The 23,627-nt window shown below is 42.2% G+C and overlaps 1 protein-coding gene across 1 annotated transcript in view; it reads right to left on the bottom strand.

Annotated features, from left to right (window-relative positions):
- LOC136678741 (zinc finger protein 536-like) overlaps positions 1-23,627 on the bottom strand; it is a 207,698-nt gene that overhangs the window by 39,625 nt on the left and 144,446 nt on the right. Inside the window, 1 exon segment of the mRNA XM_066656865.1 lies at positions 22,408-23,475. Within this exon segment, the coding sequence (XP_066512962.1) occupies positions 22,408-23,475 (1,068 nt within the window).

Here is a 23,627-nt window from a genome sequence, read left to right as displayed (position 1 = left end):
ATCTGTTTCCAACGCAAATCCCCTCAGCCCCCCAACTCTCCCCCTCAAAAAATGAACTTAATTAATTTGTTTGTTTGTGTCAATAGTTGCTAGGAGCATGGAGTCCAATGCACACACATACCCTTCATTTGAATGATTATTCAGGGACACTACTGATGTACTGATGGGCAGGCAAGCCTCTACATGAGAACGAATATCACCCTCGGTTGCTTTTACTTTTCCATTAATGTAGAAATATCCAGAGACGTGCAGTCTATGACTTACTTAGACTCGTAAAGTAGGGTATAGGCCGTAGGCCTTTAAATAGACTTTCATTCTGGAGACAAGGACGATGTGTTGTTTAGGTAAAGGGCACGCAGTAATTATATAACGTAAAAGAAGGATAATGAAGAGGACTCATGCTGTCTGATGATACAACTAATAGGGGATCATCTGCTGTTCTCTTTCTAAACACAGCCTCCAACACATACACAAAGTCAACTCGATGGAAGTGGAAAATCTTAAGGGATGCAGCAGGGTGATTAGGGCATCTGTCTATGAGCTCTTACACTACTGGCTTTAAATATGAGTCATAAGGAATGGAAAGAGTTAGCGTGGACTCTTCCCAATGCCAGCCCTGGTCTACAGAAGAAGACACTGAAGGGCGAAGTGTGTATGGCTGCACGTGGCATGCTGATGCACTTGGCATTGCTTCAGGGCCAAGCACTACCTCATATTAGAGTTTAGTAAGAATTTGCTAGACTGTAACCCACTGAGCCAGACATCATTAAAGGTAAGCGATGATTAAATAGTGCAAGTGTCCTAATACCTCCGTTCGTGGGGTCAGTGTAAGTGCCGGGTCACAAACAACTAAAGATATGGACAAATAATTATGTACGTCCCGGCATTTAAAGGGTTAATTTAAGCGAATTTCAGTGGGATTCGTAATTATGTCATATAATGCATTACTGTGTGAAAAACAGACTCCAATACTAAATGTACACCCATGCTCAGACATTCTAAGGGGGTCTGGGACTTGTTGCCCCTGGGCACTTTTGTGTGGCACTAATGCCCACAGCTGCTACATGCTTGCTTGTCGGCATGCGTGTGTGTGTGTGCTTAATACGATAGGTAATTATGTAGTCTGATCTCACAGACGAGGGATTTAAGAGCTAAGTATACTGTGCTAGCCTTCGTGATATGACACATGTCTGCGCCTAATAATAGCTGAGAGTGATGGGCAAACAGATGGACAGATAAGTATGAAAGCACTAAGGTGAGGCTGTTATCAAGACACTTACTGTAGCAAGTTACAGACTACAGCGAGGCCTCTTTTCTTGACCCACATTAAGCCTATATTTCAATGAAAAACTGACACCATCTCAGTGGGTCTCGGGGGATTCATCACTCAGCATGGCAAAAGAAAAAAAACCCACCAAAAAAAAAAAAAAAAAAAGCAAAACTACTATTTTGACAGAGAGGGCCATTGAACTGACAGGGAAATGAACAAAGCTGATGCATTAATTCTGCAACAACAAAAACACATTCACATGAAACAACGTGGTATGAAATGGCCTAGCCTTTCACTTCATAAATACAAGTTTGTTTCCTTTGAGACTTAAAAACTGTTACATAAAAGGATTTTACAAATGCACGCAGAAGTCGGGGTCACAATCTCAGTCTGGGGGCAGTCTGCGTACGCCGTTGTAATCTCGATTAAAAAGATTTAAAAACCGCTAAGGGTTGAATTTTCAAGTCTCAAGGTCATCAGGCCCCATCAGGGCTGGGAACACTAATGGCAGTTTGAGTCTGAAAGCTGAGGATATTTAAATATACAGCGTTCATTAGACATTTCTCTGGGTGGAGCCACAACTTAAGAGTTTCGCAGTCATGTAACCGAAGACTAGCGGTCCACTGTTGGGTTTGCCTCTGGGCAATAGTGCCTCGGGATCCGGCCTTGTAGTCAGCAGAGCATAAGTCAAACGATGATGAACCTCATGCTGGGTAAGTTCCTGAAGAACAAGCGGAGCTCCCTTTATCCAGTTACTGTCTCGGAAGCTCAGCCTTTTGTGGAAGGACTGAAGTGGATTGGAGTGTTTTGGTGCTCACTCGCCCCCCTAAGCGCTGCCCTTCCTTCAGCTCTACTTCCGCCCGCAGATTTCTGTCTGTTGATCCTCCTGAAGAGGACAGATCAAATATTCCACTCCAGTTGGAGGAGAACGTCTTCTCCGTTTTCGGGGGTGCCGATATGATTAGGGTTGATGGACAGGGCTGGGGGTTTGAAGTCTTAACAGACAGAGCGACTTTGATATCTGTTCACAGTGTGTATCACCAAAGACACAGAGAGAGAGAGTGTGTGAAAGAGGAATGGGTGATTGAGAGAGTAAGAGGGTAAGTGAGTTACAGGCAAGTGTGAGTGAGGTACAGAGAGAAAGAATGAGTGAGGGAGAGGGAGAGCAAGATGAACAAAAGCATCTGTAGAGTGGTCAGGGCCAGCGGCAGCTTGTGTCGGAGGCTTTTTGAAGTTTAACCCCCCCCCCCCCTCCCTTTCCTCCTTCCTCCTCCCCTCCTGTATTCCTACCCCCAAGGCCCTCTCTCCCTCGCTCGCTCTTCCTGCTCTCTGGGTAAAGCCAGTGGCGACACACACTCACACACTAGATGGTGCTGGTCCAAGAAAACAGTGTGCAATCCATCGGGCTGGGATTCTTTCACAACAAATGAAGTTGAAGATCACAAAGAAATAAAGCTGCAGCTACAGAAAGAAAATAGGAACCTATTTAATAGTGAAATAAATAATAACATAAAGTCAATCCATCAAGAATTCTCTCTCTCTCTTACGTCGTAAAGTCTTTGTAATTGTAGTGGACTGGACTGTAACATGGTGGCTGTATTATCAAGTGATTTCTAAGATCTAACACAGTGCTTGGCTGCTCAAAAACACCAATTCTATACACACACTGTCAAATTTAATATGCAAATATATACATTTTGGTACAAGCATCCTTTCTCCAGAAGTGGAAGTTGCAAACTCTGAAAACCAAACATGTCTTTGCTAATCAGCTAATATTAGGGCTAACAGAAAAGTTGGTGTAAATTAGATATTTAATCAAAACTGTTTCTTTAAGTCGCTGAAATCGCACACACGGAGCATGCAGCGCGAGAGCTGCGGAGACAGGAAGTGTTTCTTTTAAAATGTTACGCTTTGGAGCGGTGGGATGAGAAAAAGACTAAACAGATGTCGCAGCTTGGCGGGAGTGAGGGAGTTAACAGGCTTTATTTTTCCCCCTCTTTTTAAATGTCTCCCGTATAAACAGATTTTGTTGCCGCTTAAAGTGGGCTCAAAATTAAAGCATATCGTTTTACACACATATTGCATGCATATTAGCGAGCCCCAGCTGCCAGTGTCCTGTTCTTAAGAGCCATATGATTGAGTTAGGGAGGCCCTGCTATCAGATAAGATTTAAGCCTGCTCCCCCACCCCTCTCTGTGCACCCCCCCACCCCACTCCCACCTCCCCCCAACCCCCACCCTATCCCTGCATTTTACTGCTAACTTATTAAATGGAGAGAAATGACATTATTTTTTTCTGAGTGTATGTGTAATTATTGTCACACACCTGTGACTCCCGCCATCTCTGGAAGGGGAGTGGGAGGGGGAAAAGGAGGATGGAGGAGGTGGAGAGGGGAGGGAGAGATGGAGAGTGTGTGAGAGCTAGAGAGAGACAGAGAGAGAGAGAGCGAGATCTCGTCTGCAGCAGCAGGAGTTCTCGTTTATAAAGAAGAAGAAGAAGACGGAAACAGAGAGATAAAAAAACCCAGAAAGCTTGTTAATCAGATCGTCTCTGTCACTGGCACTACACTGATATCCTAATGATTCACACAGCAGCTCCCACATCACAGTCCCACTGATGAGAAAAGACCCCAGCCGCACCTCCACTCCATCAATTAAAAACCCCAAAAGCAAACAACCTCTTTACTATATTACACCAGACAACGACTCTTCAGAATGAGGGTCCTGAAAAGTTGCGCTTTGTTGTGTGTTGTCTTTCAGAGATCTGCCAAACAGACTCCTTCCCTTCTATAAACCGGGCCGCGCTGGCAGCCTTCTCCCAACAAAACGGCTCGTCAAAAAAAAAAAAAAGCGCTTGGCCGAGCGCGCTCTTTTTATTCCTTTTTCTCCCTTTTTTCTCTGCTGTCTTTTTTCTCTTGCCGAAGACCACCCTGAGGAGGCAGAAACATGTGAAATAGTGTTCAGAAAGACAAAGGAAATTACCTATTAGAGAGGGAGAAATGATCTTCCTTTGCCCTCACTCCAAAAAGTGACTCACGATGTTGTAATTGTTTACCTTTGACACCGACCATAATTCTTTGCCGATCCACTGTAACAGAATATTTCAGCATCTCTTTTTCAGGCTCCCTTGCCTGCCCTCCCTCCCTCTCTCTCTCTCTCTCTCAGTATCACTTGCAATTTCTCTCTCTTTCTTTTCCATTCTCTCTATTTCTCTCATTCTCTCTGTTTTTTTTTTATCTGTGCCCGCCCCCCTCCATCCAAACAAATCAATGGCTGAAATATTGTCAGACAACTGAATATATTCCATTTTGACATTAGCTGTTCACTTGTCACACAGACACACACTCGTACACCCCCCCCCCCCCCCCACACACACACACACACACACACTTTCTCAGACCAGAGCCCGGGTCACTGAAAACGTGACCCCCCCCCTCTCTCTGTCTTGTGTAAATATGTCTATGGTTTTTATTCCTCTGCTGTCGCCGTGAATGAGAGTGAATCACGTCGGGAGGTTTTACTCTGTCACTCAGCTTTCCCGGGCTGATCTAAAAGCGTGGAAATAGCGCTGTTTTTTTGGGTGTAATGTTTTAATAGAAAACAGATGGCCACAGATGTAGGGCCGCGCCGAGCTGGGTGACATGTCTTTAATATTTTAGAGTGGTCTTGCTGTAAATGTAGAAGCAGCTGTTTCCTCCCGTTGTAAATTTGGAGTTTTTAATTCATGATTGACAGCTATTGGATTTACTGTAAATTACAAAAATGAATATGGAAGCGATGAAACCCGGGGAGGGCATATCTGACGCTGTTCATGGCTGAACAGATTTATTGCCAAACGTGGGGTGCTTATTTTCCTTTACTTCTCCTTCCTCTCCTTTTTTCACTAGTATTTTTTTTTAAACCAAGGCAAAGTATAATTCCGTTTAAGCGTGCAGCTGTCTCCTCAGCTCTATATGGGGCTGATATTTAAATGTACATGAATATTAAAAGTTAAAAAAAAAATGCAGATGCGGGGGTAAAGAGGGAGGGGGGGTGGAAAAGAGTTCCATTTCCGTGTGTTTGTTTAGCCGCTGTTCGTTTAGTTTTAATGTCAGCCGCGAGTACGGCTCCCTTGACGCTTATGGTAGAGGTGATTGTCATCAATTCGCATCTTGGCATTTAAACCACCTGCTTCAAATACACATATTTGAAATGCAAATAAACTGCATATGCCCAGACAAATTAAAAAATGCGGCGAGTAAACACTTTTGAAGTCATAACTTTTCCTCTCTTCTTCTTCGTTTTTCTTTTTTTTCCTCCTCTTTATTTCAGCAGGGAGTTGCACTGTCAAATGCTCTTTTTCTTGAGAAGGCAATGCCAGGCTGATAATGTCTTTTAGAACAAACCTGCATAACACTAAAACGATTATATATTTATTTGTGGTTTTGTTCACAACGCATGGAGAGTGTTGTTGTCTTACCCTCAGCTTGATTTCTGCCTCTGGGGTGTTTTCCATTAACTGTTTCTACAGCCTTTCCGTTTTTTTTTTCTTCAGAAGACAGAGAACATATTATAGTTTTTGCTCTCTCTCTTTCTCTCATTGCTCGGCGCAACTGTTATTCAAACATCAATAGCCATATGTCTTCTTTAGCATTGACCCTCTTTCCTATTGATATTTGTATATGATCATTACTTTTCCTCTCCGTGCTTTGTCTCCTTGCGTCAGCTCTGAGGTGTATTATCCAATACTGCTGTCTCTGCATTCAAAGCCAAAAGCCGATGTTCCGCGGCCCGATCCATGGCATTAGGGCCGGACAGCTTTTTAATGAGCCGAGCGCATCATTTTTCATAAAGTGTCTATTTGGATATTATCATGTTGCACTAACCAAATCAGGCCGCAGCACATCTCTCTAACTTTTCCCTCCCCCCCTCCCTCCTGTATTTCTATCCAGACGGGTGTGTAAGTGAATACACTGATAAGCAAGAGCGTTTTAATCAGACAGATGGGCAGCGCGCTAGAAACACCGCTCCTGAGCTGTCTCATCATCACCGCCATCCTCTTCTTCATCATCATCACCAGGATAATCATCATCATCATCATCGTCATCATCATTACCGTTATCATCCTCCTCCTTGATAAAATGACAGTGGTCTCAAGTCGGCGGTCCACATTTCGGAAACTCCTCTTTTGAGACCGAGAGAAGAAAAAGAGAAAGGAAAAGTTGCCTCCCCGCTGCTTTCGCCCGATCGCTCGCTCACTCTTGATAAAAGTTGCTGAATGTTGTTTTTCAAATTAACGAGAAGCCTTTTCATTTTGTCACATGAAGAAGAAGTTGAAGTGAGAGATGGGGGAGAAGAAGGGATTCATGTGAAAATGCTTCATTAGTGTTAAGGACCCCCCTCTTACAGCAACAAACTCGTACAGCACACACACACACGGAGCCACACGCCGCCACGCACACACCGCCACATACATCCACAAACATCCATACACATCCACCCACACATCTTCAAAAAAATTAATTTGATCTTAGGATTAATTTCAATATGTTAAACTCAGTAAACAAACAGAAACTGTAAACCTGCGGGGAAATAAATGTAGATCCTCCGTATGGAGGTGGAAAATAAATCAAATATTTAATTTGACCAGTGGGTGATCAAACGTCTGCTCCTGATTGTATATTTATACTATAAAAATGTGACAATATGTGATGGCTTGATGAGTTTGAAGTTGAATACTGGTGATGGGTGTATGTGTGTGTGGACAGGTGAGCATGAGGACGAGAATCACCTGTCAGTGGTGTAACAAGCGCCTTGTCAAGCATCTGCAGCAGAGTGAGCATCATCACCGTCATCACCATCATCATCACCACTTCCATTCACACACTCGTCAAGCACGAGCAGACAAAACCCCTGACAGGGTGTTACCTAATTGTGGTTTTAAAAGCGAGGACACCTCTCCCCCCCCCACCCCCCCACAACCCCCCTCCACGACACATCTTTTAATGCAATTAAACCTTATGAAAAACAAGATATGTTAGAGTGTTGAAAAGGTGGGTGTTGTTTGGCTGAGGTGGTTGGGGGGGGGGGGGGGGGGGGGGTAGAGGAGGACTACCTGCAGTGAACAGGCATCCAAATGAGACCATAATAAGAACATCACAAGCAGGAAAGTATTGTCTCAGAGATGACAACCACGTTAAAAACAACAACAAGAACGAACAAACAAACAAAAAAAAAATAGAAGAAGAAGTCAGGTAATTAAAAGGTATTCTGTGTTTTGTTATCAATGTTGAAGTGGCCGTCATTGCTTGCTTTTTTTTCTTCTCTTCCTGCTGTAATCGCAAATAAATGATTGCAAACAATGGCAAGGAGTGGAAAAAATAATAATCTATCAAATGATTAAAATGAGAAGTTTAGGGAGTTGTTTGTGAGCAATATTTGAATTCCATTCTAACAGATAACAGCTAGTTACACTGAACATACTGGATGGATTTGTACTTTCAAAACATAGTACTTTAATGCCTACAGAAGTATGTAATCTACATTCATATTTAGTTCTTAATTCCTTTACTGTGTTTAATTTCACAGTGTTTCTGTGTTACTTTGTGACTGAATTCAAAAGAGAGACGTTTCTACGAGAGAAAACCAAATAGATGCTGAATAAACTTTTTCAGAAAAAATAAGAATACAAAATTATGGTAAAAAAGGGGCCACTGATCTCAAAGATGTTGAATTATGGTGCAAGACACCTGTGAAAGGGGAGAAGGAAAAAAGAAGACACAGAAATCAATGTATGCTGCTGAAGTTCTGCCGCACGCCGAGATGCAGGCGCAGGCGAAGTCCAGATCAGAAAGATTTGGGACCTGCAAGGGAAGGAGCGCAACTTCTCCTTTTGCTTCTTATTCTTCGCCATGAAAAATCACTTCAGTCAACCTGCCCACACAGAGCTCCCTTCCAAAACTGATAAGAGCGTCAAGCAGAAAATCACTCTGGATGAGGCGGGAGGGGTTGGGGGGGGGGGTGGTAGTACATGGCAAATATACATGGCATTCATCTTATCGTCCCCAAATCCCCACCCCCCACTTCCAAAAAAAAAGATGAAAAAAATACAGGACAGATGATGCGGCCATCTTGAGATCGTTTGTCAACTGTCAGCCTGAGTTGACCTTGCAAAAAAACAAACAGGGAGCAGGGTGGCAGCCACCGTCTTCAGACAGAGAGAGAGAGAGAGGGAGAGATAGAAGGGAGTGGGAAAGAGGGAAGGACACGAAAAGAGAGAGCTGTTGTTTTTGCTAATAAAGAGACATTTTGCCTTTTTTGCAGCAGCAGTTAAAAGCGCAACAAACATGGAAATCCATTATGGGACGCTACTTAAAAGTGTGACCAATCCTTGTGCTGTCAATTAGGGACTGGCAACTGAGTCCCCCGTTTGTCTGCCGCTTTCTGATCAGCGTGGATTTGATGATGGAAAGAAGAGATTTCCCTTCTTCCCTCTCGTTTTCTGTTTTTGTTCTCTTTTTTTGGACAGGATGGATTGAGAGAGATGTAGGGATGTTGCGAGAGCGAGGGAGTGAGGCCAGCGCAGCCAAGCTCTGCTTATCTCTTTTCTTCTTGCATTTTACCCAACTCTCTCTCTCTCTCTCTCTCTCTCTCTCTCTCTCTCTCTCTCTCTCTCTCTATCTGTCTCTCTCTCTCTCTCACACAAACACACACACTTTCTCATTCTCCATTTACAAAAGCATTAATGTGCTCAGCTATGTGCTTGTCCATTGTTCTGTGTTTAAAAGCTTAAGGAATGTGTTTGTGTAGCTGGCAGCAGAAAAGAGTGGTGGATTGTCAGGAGAAAAAAGCGCTGCGCTTAAAGTTGGAGGGAAAATGGGTCACAAAGGGTGATATAAAGTGGGTAATAAGAGAGATTTCCCAGAATGAGCGGGGATGAAGTTACACATTAAAAAAGATTTATCTTAAAGTATGGTGTTAATCCACTGCTTAAGCCCTCAAACCTTTTTTTTTCTCTCCCTGTGCCAGCTCTAATAAAAACTATAAACTATAAAAGTTCCTACAATTTCTGGAAACTGCAGCGAGCTGGACGTGATTTTATAAGAGCTGCTGCCCATTGAATCATGTCGAAAGATTCATCTTTGCTGACCGACTCGTCTCTCCAGGACGCAATTCAACACCAAAATAAAGAGTTGTCGAAAGGAAGGTGACAGAACGAGGAAGAGTCATACTCACGTGGACATCAAGTAAAAAAACATTCCTAATTACTTTACTACTTAGTGATATTTATTTAACTATAAATTTAGCAGTAATCTTTAACATAAATTGAACCTAAATTCAAGCCATCTTCACTGGAACTGCACGACACTGGCACAAACTATTCAACTATTCATGTGTGCCTGAGTATTGCTTTATAAATACATTATGCAATGCTTATGTGGAATAAAACTCCCAATGTAGCTGCCCTTCAAATAAAGTGTTACCATTTAGTTTAAGGTTCCTGTCAAAACAACATCTTTCATTTCATAAAACCTATGAAGTCATCTTGCACCTAATGCCCCTAATTTGTTCAAACTCCTGATGTTAAATGTTTATAACAGTGGTATTTATTCACATTTATGGAAGTTAACATTTCTTGGGGTGCAGTGGTGCACCTGTCTAAGCTAGGAATCGAATCCTAAACTAATGTGAGGAGGGTGTTTTTTATTACTCTCGCCACTGTATTAATGTTACCAATTACTTCCTATTTAATGTTTATATGTGTGTTACAAAGTCCCTATGTATGCAGTCAAATTGTCTATTTTATTTATATATTTATTATTATTATTATTATTCAGAAGCATTTTCTAGTAACAGTCTTCTCTGTTATTGGAAATTCATCATATTAGTGCTGCCTGTAAACTGCAGCAGTGATGAAACATATGGGTGAATGCAGTCATCAGCCCACTTCATAAATATTTCATTCATATTTCCTGTTTGTGTGAGCAGGACTGTGTGAGTGAATGCGTGTGCATGCGTGTCCGCTGTTTTTTTCTCTCCTCTGTTTATAATTAAATCTCACTAGATTTCTTTTGAAACTGCTAATAATACCAGTAAAACGCACTTAGATTTATCTTCATGGCAAAACGAAAATAACATCTGAAAGTTTGGCTGTGAACTAAAGGCAGGGGCTTAAGGTGGAAACGTCACATTAAGAGCACATTCACCGGGATCGAGAGTGTTTCAGGCCCAAATTCATTACAGTTCTCAGGTCTTAAAGAGCCAATGCTCCTTTATATGGTGAGTTTTCTGTTTGTTTGTGTGTGTGTGTGTGTGTGAGTGTTGGTGAGGCAGCCGGTGAAGTAAAATGGGATTAAGAGCCAGTTATTGAGTTTGTGTGGATACAAAAGGGCCACTGTTGGAGGCAGCTAAAGTGGAGGCAGTTACTGTACCTTTCAAAACTAATATGTAACCATATCTGTTTTAAAAGGACGATTCATATTACTGTGAAAGCCCAGGAAAAGTTGTTCCCATCTCCCAAAGCCTGACGAAACTCGAGTCTCGCCCCTAATGGCCTCTTGATTGGAAGGTGGCCTTTTATGGGAAGCATCACATTTGGAAAAAAAAAGGGAAAGGAAAAAGACCCCCCAAAAAATCGTATTACATTTTTTGCAATGATATAAAACATCTTCAGCTTTTTTTGACAGCACAATGGCTCTTATTGTGCTTTATGTTCGCCGTGGCGACTCAAAGGTCATTTTGTACACGACTTGGCGGACAAGGGCAGCACTGAATGAAAATTAGGTTATATGCGATCAACTAAGTTATTAATCAGATTAAAATGGATTCTCTTTTCTTCCTATTTAACAAGGGTTGGGGAGAAAGAGTGAGAAAGTGAAAGAGAGAGATGGAGAAAGTAAGAGATAGAGAAAATGTGTGCGTGTGTGTGTAAGAAAGAGAGAGAGAGAGAGAGAGAGAGGGAAGCAGAAACAATAGAACATTTTGTTTACTAATGCAAAGAAGAGTGGCATTGTTGCCAGAGCTAGCGTCACAGTGCAACATTTACGGAAAAAAAAGCAAATAAAAGACGATTTTTTAAATAAGAATTAAAACCCATCACATCTAGCTGTATGTGTGTATTTGTGGCTCTTAAAGCATCTGTGTCCTTGCAGTGTCGCCTCATCCAGGTAACCTTTTCTAATCCTGATTAAATTACTGCAATTAGAACGAGAGCTCTCCCACCTCCCCCCATATTTCCCTAATAAACAATACACCATTCTAAATCCAGTCGACGGGATTTGCATGGAACAATGCGTGAGCGCGTGCTATTTATTTCCATCTCTACAGAGGAATTAAGTGCATTTTTTAACAGCTAATGGTATAATGTTTTTGGCTTATTTCTATATGCAGTCCCCTGTTCTCCTTCATTCTTTAGAGGAACTTTTTTTTTTATATCCCCCCTCTTCCCTGTTTGATGTTTGAATCAAACATGGCTTATTGGACCAGCTCTTCCTTTGCTCGACAGCCAGTACATGGAAGCACAAGACACATTTTGTCTGTAATTGCTGCACTACCTCTCAAAACACACCCCTGTCGCTGCTGCTGAGCACTGTTTGTTTTGTTTTATTAACTTCGTGCCGTTCGCCTGCCATTGATGTGGAATAAAAGGCAAAATAAAAGTTGACATAGTTGCGGTTTTTTTAGAATATGTTCCTGCGCCCGTGCTTCCTCACCGCATTGAAGCTGGGGCATATTCGCTCATTACTCTTTGGCGTGCGGTTGTGTGCAAGCATGATTATTTTGTGTGGAAGTATGTGTGCGCGCCAGGTGTACCTGTGCACTGGCAGGAAGCGTTATTTTATCAGAACAAGCCCTCCGAGACTGCATCCTTACATCTAAGAGCGCCTGAGGAGTGGAGTCGCAGAGCTAAGAGGAATATTTCAAAACCGAAACAAAGTCTGCGGCACCAGCACAGAGGGGGGAAAAAAAACAAAAAAAAAAAAAACACAAACTCTGAAATAAAGAGAGCAGTCGCTAAATTATATCAAACCATACTGGGTCACAGGGCCAGCCTGTGAAGAATAGCTCCACAGTAGTGCAACAAAATACCATGTCTCTGAAATAGCGAGTTTACAGGAGAGGGGAAAACCTGCTGCAAGCTTTTAATGAAAGTTAATGTAACACCATTTTATTCAGAGTCCTTTTGGAGCATTTCTGCAGGTCAAAATACCAGGAAATCCTCCTCCTGATTAAAAGAGTGCATGGCGTGTAAATATAGAAACAGCATACTATTGAAATCACTCTGCATTGAAAGAACACATCATCAAACCCTTGTATCTCCAAAAGAAGCAACAAAAATAGACCACTCACCATTCTCACTATTTTTTTTTAATTTCTAAAGCTATTAAAAAAAACAATATGTACTATAATGACATCGAATCACATAAAATACTCTTAATTAATATAAACTATTACACTGTGTATTGATTCACACCACGTAAAGGGCACCTGGTGTTTTCAAAAAAAGACAAAAAACCTAAAAATACACGGTTGATCTGAGAGCAATAAACAGACATATGCAATAGCACACTGTGATTACAGCACCGGTGAGAATATTCTCTTCTCCCATCTCCCAAGGTCTACTCTTTTTTTCCCCTCTAATATCATGAATAGCATAATTGTTTTGCTGTCATTAGCATTGAATATTCCTTTTCCTTTCTTTTCAGGGTGGAACCTGATACTTTATTCATTGACTTCTTTTTTTTCTCACTCCCTGCCAGAAATGATGAAGCCCACATCATCAAGGTATTAGACAGAGTGAGAGAGAGAGAGGCAGAGAGCAAGAGAGAGAGAGATGAAGATTATGAGGCCTTTTTCAAAGGCTTTCACCGCCCCAGCAGAAGTTGATATCAGGGGAAATTAGCAAGGGAAAAATATTTTTAGAGCTTCGCACAGCTGCAGAGGGAGCGCAACAGGTAACCATCCAGTGGGCTTGACAACAGCTATTACAATTAATTGCTCTTTGAAACTAGTATTTGCTCGACTGAGTGACAAGGTGTTAATTCACCTTGGTGCTAGTTAAAATGGTAATATTGAACATGTGAAAATAGCGCCTTGCCTTCACCCGCACAATGCGAGGAGAACGGCACAAACACTGTCTGTCACTTCCAGAGAGAGAGAGAGGGAGAGAGAGAGAGAGAGAGAGAGAGAGAGAGAGAGAGAGAGAGAGAGAGAGAGAGAGAGAGAGAGAGACAAAAGAGAGAGAGAGAGAGAGTTTCCCTGTGGCAGTGAACTGTGAGAAGGGAGAGGCGTGGGAGAAGAAGAGATGGGCCTGATGTGCCTTGTCAGGAGTTTGCCTTTAGACTACAATAAGAGTGTTTGACAGGTTTTAAATGTAGCACAATAGTGTGCTCTGAGGCTGACTCTGTTCTTACAGGCAGACATGAGTAGAATAGGCTGAGGATAATGATATGACCAGGTAAACGCTACTATTGCCTGACAATGCACCACAACAATTCCATATCATGATTTTACAGCATACACACGCATGTCTGTATTTCTCGTGTGTTATTTTTTATCTCTTAGGCCTTCTGATGATTAAATATGTCAAAAATAAGTTAATTTCATTTATAACTATTGTGCAAAACATTGTGCTTTTTAAGATGGACAACAGAAACATTCCTTTTGACTTCAACATATTAATAGGCGGAGCTTAAAGGCTGCAGTCTCTAATTGTGACATCACAAACACAAAATTCAAAACAAATGGGTGGGACAAAGGAGCTGTAGGGAACGGGTGAATATTCACAATATCACCCAATCACAACCCAATCCTGACATCAAAGACAAAGAATTAAAGATTTAAAAATGGCCATATCCTGCTTAAAGTGCATCATGTGCACATACACACGTCCTCGCTGACCCTCAGGCCATTCGCATCATCAGCGTGCTCCCGGCCGGTCCCACCTCTCCACAGTAGCCTGAGCAGTGGCAGTGTGGATGCTAGCACTCTAACACAAGCCATATTACAGCTAATTAGCCACCTGATGAGGACACTATTACTGGCAATTACCAAGTTGCAGCCGAGCACCACGTTTAAAGTCGTCATAATTTTTTTTATTTATTTATTTTTCTTCACCAGGGCGGAGATGACAGTGAGAAACGAATGGAAAATAAAAACAACAACAAAGAAGAAATCATAAAAATTATCTTTGTTTTGACTAATTTCTCTCTCTCTCTCTCTCTCTCTCTCTCTCTCTCTCTCTCTCTCTCTCTCTCTCACTCTCTTTCTTTCTAACAGCTCTACTTGTCTGTGAATTAGGAGACTGTGGTAATTACTGGGTAGTAAATTGAGCAAGCCGTTAAGATGACAAGAAGAGGCAATAATGAAGTTGTGTGTTTGTGTGTATAATTCAATTTGTGTACCTGTGAGTGCTTCTTTGTTTGCACTTCTAGAGCACTGTGTTTTGTTTTTGTTATTCAGATCCAGAAAATAGATTTAAATGTATTGCTTTGTGCAAAGGTCAGAGGCCATTCTTCATTTATTTACATTTTCAGATAAAACTGTACCTGAAACATTTCATCTTTTTACTCGTGTCTCTGTCAAGAAAACATTACTGAGGAAACGAAATGGACAAAAAATGCAGATAAAACACAAAAGCTGTAAGTGTTCTAAGAACAATGGACTGACCACCCCTCACTCCACACTTCAAAACTCTGTTGGGATCATAAGCAAATAACTAAGAGTGGAATTCTTAGATCTGGAACCCTTAGAATCAAAAATATAGATACATTTAATATTATACTCAGGTGTCCTTTAGTGTCCTTGTTTGTAAATATTTAAAAAAAAACTTTATTGCTTTATTTGGAAGCTGAAAAATGTATAACATCTTAATGGAAGGGAATTTTACCAGGAAATAATAGAATGAATGGGTGGTCTCTGACTTTTGCTCAGTACTGAGACAAGTATTTTAAGTATGTCTCTTACCTGGCCTTGAGCCTGTGCTTATCCAGTCTGCACATTCTTTCAAAAGTACTACATGTGTCTGAGTTATAAGGTTTGTGTGCACACTTTTTTTTGTGAATGTACAATACATTGTGTGTGTGTGTGTGTGTGTGTGTGTGTGTGTGTGTGTGTGTGTGTGTGTGTTTATGTGCATGTACGAGGCACATGTCTCTGTGCTCTCACTTGTGGGTATGAGGAGAGAGTAAAGGAAGATCTAATGCCGCCTCTGATCCTCTGCATCTGTGAGCACATGCCGCCTGGCACCGGCACCATATGTTTTTAATTATCATAATAGCGTTAAAGAACCTGTTCATAGGGACACACACATATGAGCCTTTTAGTACCACATTCACTGAGTACTGTAAAAGAGAGAGAGAGAGAGAGAGAGAGAGAGAGAGAGAGAGAGAGAGAGAGAGAGAGAGAGAGAGAGAGAGAGAACATCCAGAAAAGAAATACAGAGAGACAATGTTGCAAGAAATGAGAACAAGAATAAAAGAAAAAGAATGGAAGGAAGAAAGAGGAAAATAGAGCTAGAGATTAAGAGTGAAGGGAGAAAGAGAAGAACACAGACATGCACATGAGGAAAAAATGTACATATACACTATGTGTGAAGAAAGAAAGGGAGAGAGAGAGAGAGAGAGAGAGAGAGAGAGAGAGAGAGAGACTACTGTCTGACAGTCTAACAGAAAACCCAGCTCTGTCTTTGACCTGCATGAGGGTGAGGTCGCGACCCACAAAGGGAAAGAGTCTGATCCTACAGCCTCCTGACAGTGATAATTGGCCACTAGTGACATGAACACTGCTTACAAGTAAAGAGACAAGTAACCACCGACCCCCTTTTGCTTCTCAAGATACACACACACACACACACACACAAAAGGAGTAGTATGTGCACTGGCAAGCAGATTGGCAGTATGGAGAAGCAAGAAAATGCCACAGATTCCTTCAGTATATTTACGCATCTGTGGTTTTCTACTTTTCCATTCTTCTTCTCTTTTTTCAAAGTAGTTTGTGGACTTGATAAATGCTGTGGATTTACTGTCTCGTTTTCAGCGCTTGAGCTTTTGTGCTTGAGCGCCTGAACTCAGTAAGCATGCAATGATGTATTCAGGAGCCACTGAAAATTGATAAACCCGGGGGGAGACTCTTCTCTTAAAAAACGGAGGGGGGAGAGAGTGAGAAAGAGGGAAAAGAAAAGGAGCCTTTATGTCTTTCCCAGTCTCACTCCTTCTCCCTCCTGTATATTAATGCTTCAGTCTCTGTGTCCCTCGCTCCCAATATGTCTGTCTTCTCTTGCATCTCCTATAACCCTTTCTCTTTTTACATGACTTATTTCCTCTCTCTCATGTATGTGTGTGTGTGTGTGTGTGTGAGCCTCTCCCTCCATCCCTCCTTCTCTCTCCCTCTCTGTGTCTTTCTCCTCATTCACTGCTCATCTGTCATTCTCCTTGAGTGAACTGGAGAGAATGGGGACAGGGTTCACAGCCTTTCCACCAGGGGGGTGTCATGGCCTTATGAACTAGGATCATAAGGTAGAAGATCCATCCGCAGCTCCCTCTCGCTCTGTGTGTGTCTCTCCCCTCCCCTCCCCTCCCTCGTTCTCTCCAGCCTTAGCTCGAGGAATGTCTTGATTGGGTGGCAAAAGTGGCACCTTCCAGCTCCTAGCGGTAAACATCTGAAAGTGTTCCTCTGATGGAGGTGCCAGGACCTCACACACACAGTGCACCATGGCAACTGACCTCATCCCTCATCCCAAATTCATCCTCCATCACCACTTAGTCCTGCCCTTAAACTGGAACTAAACAAAGAACTCAAACATATATTTTACAGTTACATTAGAATTATTTCATAATACATTTAATGTCAATATTTCATGCATCACATGTATATTTCTGTATGATAATAATATATAGATGTATATGTAATGTATATATATATATATATATATATATATATATATTTTTTTTTTTTTATCGCACTACAAACCTTCTTTGAACTTTCTTTATATTCTTTATTTATTTTTGTTATTTTTCTTTATTTAAATTATGCAGAATCCTAGAATCCCGAGAGAGTCAGCAGCTTGACTGGTTAAATTCAGATGAGTGTAGAATTCAACCAATCAATCATAAAGAAGTCAAAGTCAAGTCAAGTGTATTGTATTGTGTGTACAGTGTTACAAACACAGTGATTACGCTTTGAATAATGTCAATCATCTCTGCTTCCATGCTCCAGAATGAGGGGAAAATATATTGGAAAATGTGGAATAGATTTGGATTTCAGGAAATAAAAGGCTACTGAAAGTTTCTTGACCTGTGTTAAAGAAATTGACCAAGCAACAGGCAGAGCTCTGTGGCTCATGCATGGGTGACACACACACACACACACACACACACACACACACACACACAAACCTTCACAGAGTCAAGTGATGGAGCGTGAGAGAAAGAGAGAGAGAGAGAGAGAGAGAGAGAGAGAGAGAGAGAGAGAGAGAGAGAATGAAAAGCAGGGGCATTTTTCACTGCTCCTAATGGAGCCAGAGAGGACGAGTGGAGATAACGGTTTACCTAGCAATCAACAACAACAGCAGCAATGACACGACAACAACAGCAGCATCAGCAGGGCAAGAGAGAGTGGCCTGGAGAGCTGTGAGAGAGGGATAGCTGCGGAGAACGAGTAAACACTGACACCAGAGAACACCAGTGATCTCATCTCTACCACCCCCTTGCTCTCTCTCTCTCTCTCTCTCTCTCTCTCAAGTGCCACTTCTTCACTATAAGAGATCTTCTCTCTCTCTCTCTCTCTCTCCTCTCTCTCTCTCTCTCTCTCTCTCTCTCTCTCTCTCTCTCTCTCTCTCTAAATGTTTTTTATTTGTTAACCAGCTTGGGACACATTTCTGAACAGATACTGGCCTTGGTCTGGTGAATAGCGGCAGTGTAAGGACAAAACCTTATATCTCCAACTGTATTATTGTTTTCATGATATTTAAATGTTTATCTTTCTAATACATATTTTAAAACGTGTATTTGCCAAAGCCAGATTTAAACAAAAAGGGCATCTGTGGCTTTTAATGTATGCCAGAAATCTAATGATTTTGTCTTGGCACTGACAATGAATACATCAATCAGCCACAACATTAAAGACATCCCCTTGTTTCTACACTCAACGTCCATTTTATCTGTGGTGGATCACTGTCAGCACCATAGCGACACTACACAGGTCGGACACAGCGGGGTTGCTGGAGTGTCCACTCTATTAGACACACCTGCCTCGTTGGTCCTGTTGGTCAGAAACAGTGTCTCCTCTGCATCTTTTGCTGCACAGTTTGTGTTTGTTCTCTTATAGTCCTTCAACATTGGTCAGAGGACACTGGTCCTGTGGTTGGTGGACTATTCTCACTTAAGCAGGGGTGTAAATAAAAGCAGCACTGCTGTGTCTTATCCGTTCATATCAAAAGTGCAGCACACACCAACCCCCCCCCCCCCCCCCCCCCCAACCACCACAACCACATCACTCAGGTTTTAACAGCTGGAACCATTGAGAACCATATAAGTGTTTACATGTTTTTGGCCATCATCTCTTGCCTATTTTGAGGCTTATTTGATAAATTTTGTGTCTCATATCCTGGAAAACTTAACCAACTTGTAGTTCTATTTTAAACCAAAAAAGAAAAAAGAAATACAGGCTGTAGACTGTATACATAAAGATATACCACTGACACAATTGCATATTGATTATATGATAGCCTTACACAAAGGGTCCCCAGCACAATAGAATGCGACCATTAAGAGATCTGAACAATACATGTCTAATCGACTGGACTACAAATAGGCCGAGGCATCAGAGAGAACTCAGCAGCAGAGATCCTTTTGATTAATATGCTTCATGTATATGTGAGCTGGTGTTAACAATTACCATCATCTAAATGCCTACCCACACAGAATACATGCAATGGATGCAAATAAGTGAACTTGTTTTGTGTGTATGTGTGTGTGTGTGTGTGGTGGAAAGACAGAAAGAAGCATCTAGAAGACAGACACAGCTCCTGATTTCTGCTCTATAATGTGGTATATGCACTACAATATTCAGAAGAACGTCATTTTTAGCACCTTTCACTTTCTTGCAAAAATGAGACCCAGACACCTACACACACCCTATTCAACAGAGGATAACGTATTTTAATAATATATGCTCTATTTGCATACAAACTCAATACAAAATCTCTTTAGCTAATCACATTTTCCTTCCTCGCAGGTTACACTCGATTCAGTCGTAGAGGCCTGAGGGGAAGGGGTCAGAGGGCCTGAATCAACCGTTATCTATCAACCAGTATCTATCCATGCACAACTCTTAAATACGTAAAAACAGATGCATACAATGTACTTCAGTGTAAATATTTTACATTAATTAATGCTGAGTTATATTCTAGATGAAAAATGAGTGCTATTAATATTAAATGAAAATGTATAGGCCGTGTTTGTTTGCCAGTAATACGTTCAAAAAGCAGAGAATATCTAATGGTACATTCTTTTCTAACTTCAAACTTTAGATGGAGAAGTTAATAGACGAAAATATTTACAGCAATCAATTGCAAACAGTATATGGACCAAAATAATGATTACAGTATTCTTATATATATTCTTCCTATATTCTTCATAGTATATTTAGTTACAGTTCATATTGATTTACTTCTGATGCTTGTGGACTGTCTGAGTGGAATGCTTGTTGGTCAGTATTAAATGTCTATTGACTGTTGTATTTGCTTGCTGTTGTGCTACTGTGGTCTGGAACCAGAAGGTTGAACATCAGGGCTTTGAGCAGGATGGCTTCGTCCAGAATTGTGCAGCTGTATTCACCATCAGCGAATACATGACCACAGCACAATGAGCACGAACACCATCCATAGGTATATAAGGCACACTTTCTATTTTGTATTTTATTTTACTCTCTTTCTCACTCACTCACTCACACCCACACAGTGCAAAGCTGAAGTGCCAAGGCAATTGCTAACACTGTTATACACCTCCTAGCAATGAATAAACTACGTTTCTGTTCTTTGTTTGTGTCTCTCGGTCAATGCGTTTACTGTATATATTCCTCGGACATGCCTTCGCTGTTTGCCAGCACACGTCACCCGCCACATGTGCCTCCAACCACCAGCACCAAACGGTCAAGCTTTTAAAAACGTTCCACAAAAAACTTTTGTTCCAGAGACAAAGCCTTATCTCTAAAGGTCAGTCTCTTGCTGTTGCGGCAGGAGGAGAGTACGTCACGAGGGCACTTTTCAAATGTCTTTTGATTAAAGGAGGATATTACAACACGAGACATTCAGCACGAGGACAAAAAACTGGCATTCATTTTCAGCCCAGAGAATGACCCCATCTGAATATTAAAAATGCAACAGGTTCCTCCATGACAGACATATTTTCCATAATTGAAAGGTCAAAAGCAGCATTAATTGTTAATGTAAACTGTTTTGACGGAAGAAAATGAAACGCACACCACTCTCGTTCCACTGCTTCCCCTACTGTACAACACCTCCTCCTTCGACATGAGAGACAACACTGACCTATCCACTCTCTCATTACTTTCCACATACCCTAACTGGCTCGGAACAAGAAAATACACCCTTTACTCTTTGAGAAATGCAGGCTCACCTCTCCAGTTTTCCATATGCTCCTTGTTTTTTGAATAAAAAATGACTCTGAAAGTTGTGTGGAGTCCTGTGATGTACTTTGATTATTGACTCATTTCCACTGACGTGAGCGTGAGTGACTCACGTTCACTAGACAAGAGTGTTAAACGATGATCCAAATGTTACAGAATAACAAAAGTCTACATCTAATCTTCACTTACATACGCTTCCTATATCACAACACCTCTGAAGAAGAACAATGGAAGGTGTGCAACAACGCAAGCGTAATCTCTCAGTTTCCGCCTTTATTGTAGTCAGTGTTGATTAATTCCTATTTACTAATCAAGCACAATGCACAGCGCAAGCACAAAAGTACAGTGCCTTAAACAAATCATCCAACTGTTCTGAATTATAAAGAACAAAAAAAAGTATTAAGGCACATTTATGCGAATGAAGCTGCTTAATAAAACAAGTCTCTTAGAAATGCGTTCGCCTTTCTTTTCTTCCCCTTAATCTTACATCTATTTGCAGTAAGTATCCTTGGAGCAAAAATAAAATGTCTGCTTCGCTCCTCTGTGTTTGCCGACTAGAAGCAATAACACTAATGTAAAGCTTCTAAACTAAGAGCATGTGTCTCAATACGCCGGTTGAAAATTAGACTCTGCTCTTAATGAATAATATATTAAGACAGAGAGCAAAATGGAATATACATACATTATATTGGCAGACAGTTTTATTTCTGCAAAATGAATAACGTTAACTGCCAGAAATACCTGCCTGATATTTGAGAGGGAAAAGGAATACCCAGAAGCAAAATTCTGCAGGCTGTAGTACTCACTTACCTTAAACTACTTCAGACCGACCTGCACTACAAGTTCAATTCACCCAGTATTTTTTCATTTGCAGTTTTCTATCACCGAAATGTCTGAAAGGGCACGGCGCAACACACCAGTCTCAAGGAGCGCTAGTAACGTTCGCAGAGTCATGAAAGCTGACAGTTCATTTTTCACAGGGCCATAGATCTTTGCTTCTTATAAAGTAATGGGCTTCAGGGAGAGGTCTTATGAAAGCTAAGATAGTTAAGTGCTGTGTGCCAGGGATGACACGAGGAGCGGAGGTCCTGCTCGGCTCTAAAGCAGACACCCTTAATCCCAGTCGAGGGAGGGAGGGAGGGAGGGAGGGAAGGAGGGTAGGAGAAGGGCCGTGGAGCTCGGGTAATATAAAATAGTAATAAAGATTAATCTGTTGCTGCTTGTCGGCCCGATGGTCTCTAAACTTGCTTGAAATAAGGTTGAAATCACTCAAAAGCAAATCTCGCTTTTCTACTGAGAGGGTTTTATTGGTTTGTTGGTGGCTAGAGAAGTGATATTGTGCATGAAGGTTGCTTTGTGCAACCTTACAATGCAAAAGTATAACACTGCAATGTGGCTTTGGGCTCTCTTGTCTTAAAGGTGCAAGAGGAAATGTACCTATGTACCTAGCATACTGTTTTTGTGGGCACACAGAATGTTCTGAGGCTGCAAAGAGCGTGATGGATCACTCACCGGAGGGGTCGGTTCTCTTCATGTTGGAGTTACTTCCACCGCCGCCGCCACCATTGGAGTTGCCGGTCAGGCCTCCATTAAAGGTTGCGAGGTTCTCAGAGCTGTAGGCCCGCAGGACAGACAGCATGTTCATCTGGTGCTCTAGGTGTGCCTGCTCAGGCTTCAGCAGGCCAGGAGGACCGCCGGCTGACGAGAGGAGTCCCAAACTGGGTTGCTGCTGCTGCTGCCACTGTTTTTCTAGGCAGGGTGGATGAGTAGGAGAAGGGCCATGCCCCTGGGCTCCCATGGACATCTTTGCCCTCTGACCATCCTTCCCAGACAACGGGGATTCGGGATGCATCCGGAGGGCCATGCGATCATCGTCATCCATATCTCCCACCTCCATCTCTTCATCCTCCTCGGCTTCTGGCTCTTCGTCATCTGAGCGCACCCGTCGCTCTATGGTTGTGGGGTTGGATAAAGGGTCTTCATGTCCTGCTTCCTCATCTTCAGATTGACCTCCCCGCTCTTCAGATGCTTCCATGTCACCACAAGAGGCCTTGTCGGAGAGCTCATCTTGACCACCTACATCGCTAGCCTGATTTGTCTGATGGTCCAAGAATCCAGCAGGCCCCCTGGAAGAGCTGTCATACATTGAGGCAAAGGGCTTGTAGAAGTCACTAGAGTATGTGCTCATGGATGCTCCAAGTGGGTTCTGGTCCAGGTGGTTAGACCAACTAGCTTGGCTCTTCATTTCCCCAGACTCGGGCTCGCGCTCTCTGGAAGGGGGACCTTCATGCAAATGGAGAAGGCCTGGAGGAGGAGGAGGAATCAGGCCAGAGGCTTTGCTTGTATTAGAAGATTCGCCTAATAGGTGGTCTTTAGCTTCTTTGCCATGGCTGTGCTTGGCTTTGCCCAGGTGGTTGGCTTGCAGGTGAAGGGCCATCAGCTCAACAGAGGCAGTAGTAAAAGAGCAGAACAGGCAGCCATGCCAGGCCACATTGTCCTGGATGGTGACAGAAGCACCCGGTAGGGTTCCTGCATCAGGCCGAACAGAGAGGTCAAGCGGCTCGTACTGGGAGCGGCCACCTTCAGCTGGCTTGACATCCACTGGGTTCTCGTCCTGGTTTCCATCACTAGTTCTCTTGATCTTGTGCTCGGTGTTCTCCAGGCTAAAGTGCTGGCCATGCAGCTGACTCTCCCGCATCTCCTTCTCCTTCTTCATGGAGTTCAGGACAAAG

Source organism: Hoplias malabaricus, chromosome Y (assembly GCF_029633855.1).
Source record: "Hoplias malabaricus isolate fHopMal1 chromosome Y, fHopMal1.hap1, whole genome shotgun sequence".
Taxonomy (NCBI): Eukaryota; Metazoa; Chordata; class Actinopteri; order Characiformes; family Erythrinidae; genus Hoplias; species Hoplias malabaricus.
Note: the sequence above shows the minus strand (reverse complement) of the source record. Positions and strands in the feature narration are given on the sequence as shown.